Here is a 4,627-nt window from a genome sequence, read left to right as displayed (position 1 = left end):
GTACAGTGTTCACTGTATACGACTTCACTGTATTTTTGAAAAGAGTGACTGAAACAAAGTCGCTCTGGATAGGAAGGTCTGCTAAATGACTAAAATGTCAAATGTAACATTTCATTTGTAATGTTCATTGTAATCTCTCATGGACAGACTGTATAACAAATATGGTATCTGACACAATTACCTAAGATTTTATGTTCATTACAATCATACTGTATTCACCACCACTCGAGTGCGACCAAAGAGCTAGAGAGGATTTGTTTGGCATATATTTAAGAGGAAACAAACACAACCCAGACACTATTCATATTTTATTGAGGAAAAAGATCCAAATCATGTCCAACATTGAATGTTGTAGTTTTTGAAAAGTAACTTCCTTTTTGACAAACGGAACCAGTTATTTAGTACAAATGTATCCCTGTCTACATTCACCCCACATCGTTAGAACCTCTATGTATAGAGTTTGAATCACAGGTCTATGGGGTGCTAGTCACCTCCCTAACAAACTGAACCCTGAATAAGTATGAGCAAATTCTAAGACATACAGTTTGTATACACTCTATAGTATGTGGCATATTAATTTTGGATTATAATGCCACCAGATCAGAGACACATGTCTTAGTTAACATCTTTGTTGCCCCCAAACCACATTTTCTCAGATGTTCTCAGTCTACCATGCACCTCCCATTGGTCCTCCTCAAAGTGGTTATGCCAGACTCAGCAGTAGTGGAGGAGGATGTTTAGGAGGAGGTAGGGCACACAGGCTCTCCCTCAACCATGTACCACACCTCGTTGTGCCTATTCAGAATCTTCATTGGGCTGTAGGACACAACACACACACAAAATATGAAAGTATGTTTGAAAAAGTATTTTGGTGGAATTGGGTTAGATGTTGGATATGAGTATATAGAAGGATTTGTATCCGTGCTCTCACCTGTCATATCCCACAGCATAGTGGTAGTCTTTGTTGTAGGTGGCCTGGACTTTGTCTAGCTGCCTTTTCAGCAGCATGGAGTTTACACTGGATGTCAAAGACATCATCCACCCACCGTAGCTCCTCACGTACACGTTCATGTCTGGCGTCTCTGTAAAATACACCTGCACGGGGAAATCACAATGACATCCACATTGTTAACCAGCCGTCTTTAAAAAAACATGACATACTTGACATGGGTTCAAATGGTATGTGTTTTTTCAAATACTTAAGCTGAGCTTGCCTGGCTCAATGGCGCCATGGAATAGTCCCAAAACGGCAAACCCCACCCACCTGGCACTCTATAAAAGCTAAATCGAAGTAGTTGAAAGATACTTCTTGAACCCAGGTGTCACGTCCTGACCAGTAGAGGGAGTATTTGTATTATATATTTTGGTCAGGACGTGGCAGAGGGATATTTGTTTTGTGTGGTCCAGGTTGTGTGTGAATATTGAAGGGGTGTTTGGTTTAGGTAGTCCGGGGTTTTTGTGTATGCTCTAGTGTTGGTTTTCTATGGTTTTCTAGTTTGTATATTTCTTTGTAGTCTGTGTGACTCTCGATCAGGATCAGCTGTTCATCGTTGTTCCTGATTGGGAGTCATATTTAAAATGCTTGTTTTCACCTGTTTAGTTGTGGGTAGTTATCTTTAGCACTGCTGTTGTTATTATAGCCTGTTAAACTGTCTCATGTCGCTCTTCGTTTTTGTTGTTCACTTTATTTAATAAATAATCAAGATGAGCATCCACATTCCTACTGCGTTTTGGTCGTCTCTACCCAACGACAACTGAGACACCAGGTCTGATAGACAATCATATTATGTCCAACTTAGATTCAGTTTTTCTAGAGTGCCAGGTGGACGGGGTTTGCACTGTTGGGACTATTCCATTGGTGCCATTGAGCCAGGCAAGCTCAGCTTAAGTATTTGAAAAAACACACACAATAAACCACACAAATATTACAGACCCCTGGATAACGATGTGGATGTCATTGTGTCAGGTTTACAGGGTTTTGACAGGTGTCAGCAATATGGTAATAGCTCCACTTTGCCCTCTGATAGGCTAAGTGGAGTTTTCACCGTGTTGCTTAAACCAATCAAATCCTCTCAGATCTTTACAAGTGCATAGGGCGTAGGGTCTATTTGGGATTTGGCTTTACCTTGTCATCAGTGGGTTGGGGAGGAGTCATCTGATGGTCAGACGACAGGAGGAAGCTGATGGTGAAGACAGACGACGCCCACATCTTCTTCTTCTCTTCAATTTTGACAGTCACCGGAGCTGTCATGTCAATGTTGACACCTATAGAAAAAATGTGTGTAAGCACTTTTTACCAGGTAGACACACATACATGGAAACAGACTCATGCACGTGCATCCACAGGCACACACACACACACACACACACACACACACACACACACACACACACACACACACACCAGCCTTGTTGGATCCGGTGATGTATTTGAAGAGTCTCCGGAAGGCAGTGTACGTGGCCTTGTCCATGAAGTAGCATTCCTCGTCTGTCGACACCCATTTCACCGAGTCATAGTGGCGCACCTGTAACACAGACACAAACCTTCACTCAGAGTCCTGTGTTGGAGAGTGTATTGAGTTACGGTTGTTGAGGACGGGATTAGGGTGAGACTGTGCAAAAAGTGCGTAACTGATCTGCAACATGTTTCCGATTACCGAAACGCAATGCCATAACCAAAATGGAGGCGATAATGATGATCGTCATGTTGTTGATTTGATACATTGTAATGCAAATGCTATTGTTTTGTATCTTCTACCCTGACCAACAACTAAACATTAAAAAAATCTCACAAAAAAAGGTGGTGAAACAAACTCCTAATTTGTAGCCCCAATGTGCCATTAATTTGTGCTGCACAAGACCCACCTCATAATCGTCATTCTTGCACACCAGATCATAGAGCAGACACTCCTTTGACTCTGTGCAGAAGCGAGACTCAGAAGAGTTTCTAAAGGAATCAGTGGAAAACAAATCAATAAAGAACAATAGCATACGATTTAGCACGGATACCTTTCATTCACTATACAAACAGAGAATTCATTCTGAAACGTGTGGTTACGATGTGAGGAAAGTAATAACAGATGTGTATTATAACTTCTTTACCCAACTCTGGCTTCAGCAGTCAAGACGAGAAGCAAGCCAACCAACGCTGAAAAATAAACCCTGAAGTACACACAAACAGTCAGTGTCATCACATTAAAAACCTAAAGTACACACAAACAGTCAGTGTCATCACATTAAAAACCTAAAGTACACACAAACAGTCAGTGTCATCACATTAAAAACCTAAAGTACACGCAAACAGTCAGTGTCATCACATTAAAAACCTAAAGTACACACAAACAGTCAGTGTCATCACATTAAAAACCTAAAGTACACACAAACAGTCAGTGTCATCACATTAAAAACCTAAAGTACACGCAAACAGTCAGTGCCATCACATTAAAAACCTAAAGTACACACAAACAGTCAGTGTCATCACATAGACACAATGTAATACTCTTTCACACTCTTCACATATCGTGCTGCTACTCTGTTCATTATCTATCCTGATCGCCTAGTCACTTTTACCCCTACCTACCTGTACATATTACCTCAACAACATTCTACCCCTGCACAATGACTCGGTACTGGTACTCCCTGTATTTAGCCTCGTTATTGTTGTTTTACTGTGTTACTATTTCCTATTTTATTTTGCAAATTATTCTTTGTTTTTAACCCTGCATTGTTGGGAAAGGGCTCGGAAGTAAGCATTTCACTGTAAAGTCTACTACACATGTTGTATTCAGCGCATGTGACAATTCATTTGATGTGAAAACCTAAAGTACACAAAACAGTGTGTCATCACATGAAAAACCTAAAGTACACACAAACAGTCAGGGACATAATTAGATAAAAAATATGTTATACAGACATAACTGATTAAGATTGCAATATTGTAATACTTTAAAAGACGGTAAACTGTGTTATTACACATTTCTATTTCTAGAAAAATCGCTCTTGCTTTAATTACTTAACACCATAACAACTCAAACAAACCCAGTCAATACAATGATAAACTATCATTTATACTTACATTGTGCTGAATGCGTGTCTTCTAGATCAGCTCAGTTCAGATGCCTTCACCGGTCTGAGGGAAATTCTTGCTCAGAAACTATTTATACAGACTGAGGGTATTTGCATCACCCCCAAAACACACCCACTTCACCACAGAATGTACAATGGACTTCACATGCTGAAGAGAAGAAAAGGTGGTTTATAAATAAGCGTGTGCCAAGTTAGATAACGCGAGAAGATCGATCTTGATGCGTCTTTGAAAAGCAAGTTTAGGCTTATTGAGAAAGAGGCTGTGACTAGATCCGTCACGTGTAGCAGACTATTATATATTTCTGTGTCGTAATTAAAGCCTTTGCTGTTTCGCAATAACAGCCTGGCTGTCACGTTTAGACTAAAGAAATACCAATCACTAGTGGACAATGGAGTAGCCCTGTTTATAACTGGTGCTAACATGGAATCTTTATCCTGATCTTGTCCACATTCTGATTGTGCCCACATTTTTTGACAGGTGTAGATGATTTAAAGACACATTGTGATCAGATCTTCCTTACCACCTCCGGAGGTAATCCAC

At 40.3% G+C, this 4,627-nt stretch overlaps 1 protein-coding gene across 1 annotated transcript; it reads right to left on the bottom strand.

Annotated features, from left to right (window-relative positions):
* Positions 1-295: 295 nt before the first annotated feature.
* Positions 296-4,248, bottom strand: LOC106600933 (heme-binding protein 2). The gene is made up of 7 exons (XM_014192726.2): positions 4,076-4,248; positions 3,103-3,162; positions 2,866-2,947; positions 2,405-2,525; positions 2,126-2,265; positions 932-1,095; positions 296-816 (listed from the first exon to the last, which is right to left on the bottom strand). Coding segments are annotated over exons 1-7 (648 nt in total). The 5' UTR covers positions 4,078-4,248; the 3' UTR covers positions 296-737.
* Positions 4,249-4,627: the final 379 nt, after the last annotated feature.

This window comes from Salmo salar, chromosome ssa03 (genome assembly GCF_905237065.1).
Source record: "Salmo salar chromosome ssa03, Ssal_v3.1, whole genome shotgun sequence".
Taxonomy (NCBI): domain Eukaryota; kingdom Metazoa; phylum Chordata; class Actinopteri; order Salmoniformes; family Salmonidae; genus Salmo; species Salmo salar.
This window is presented reverse-complemented; position numbering and strand designations above follow the sequence as displayed.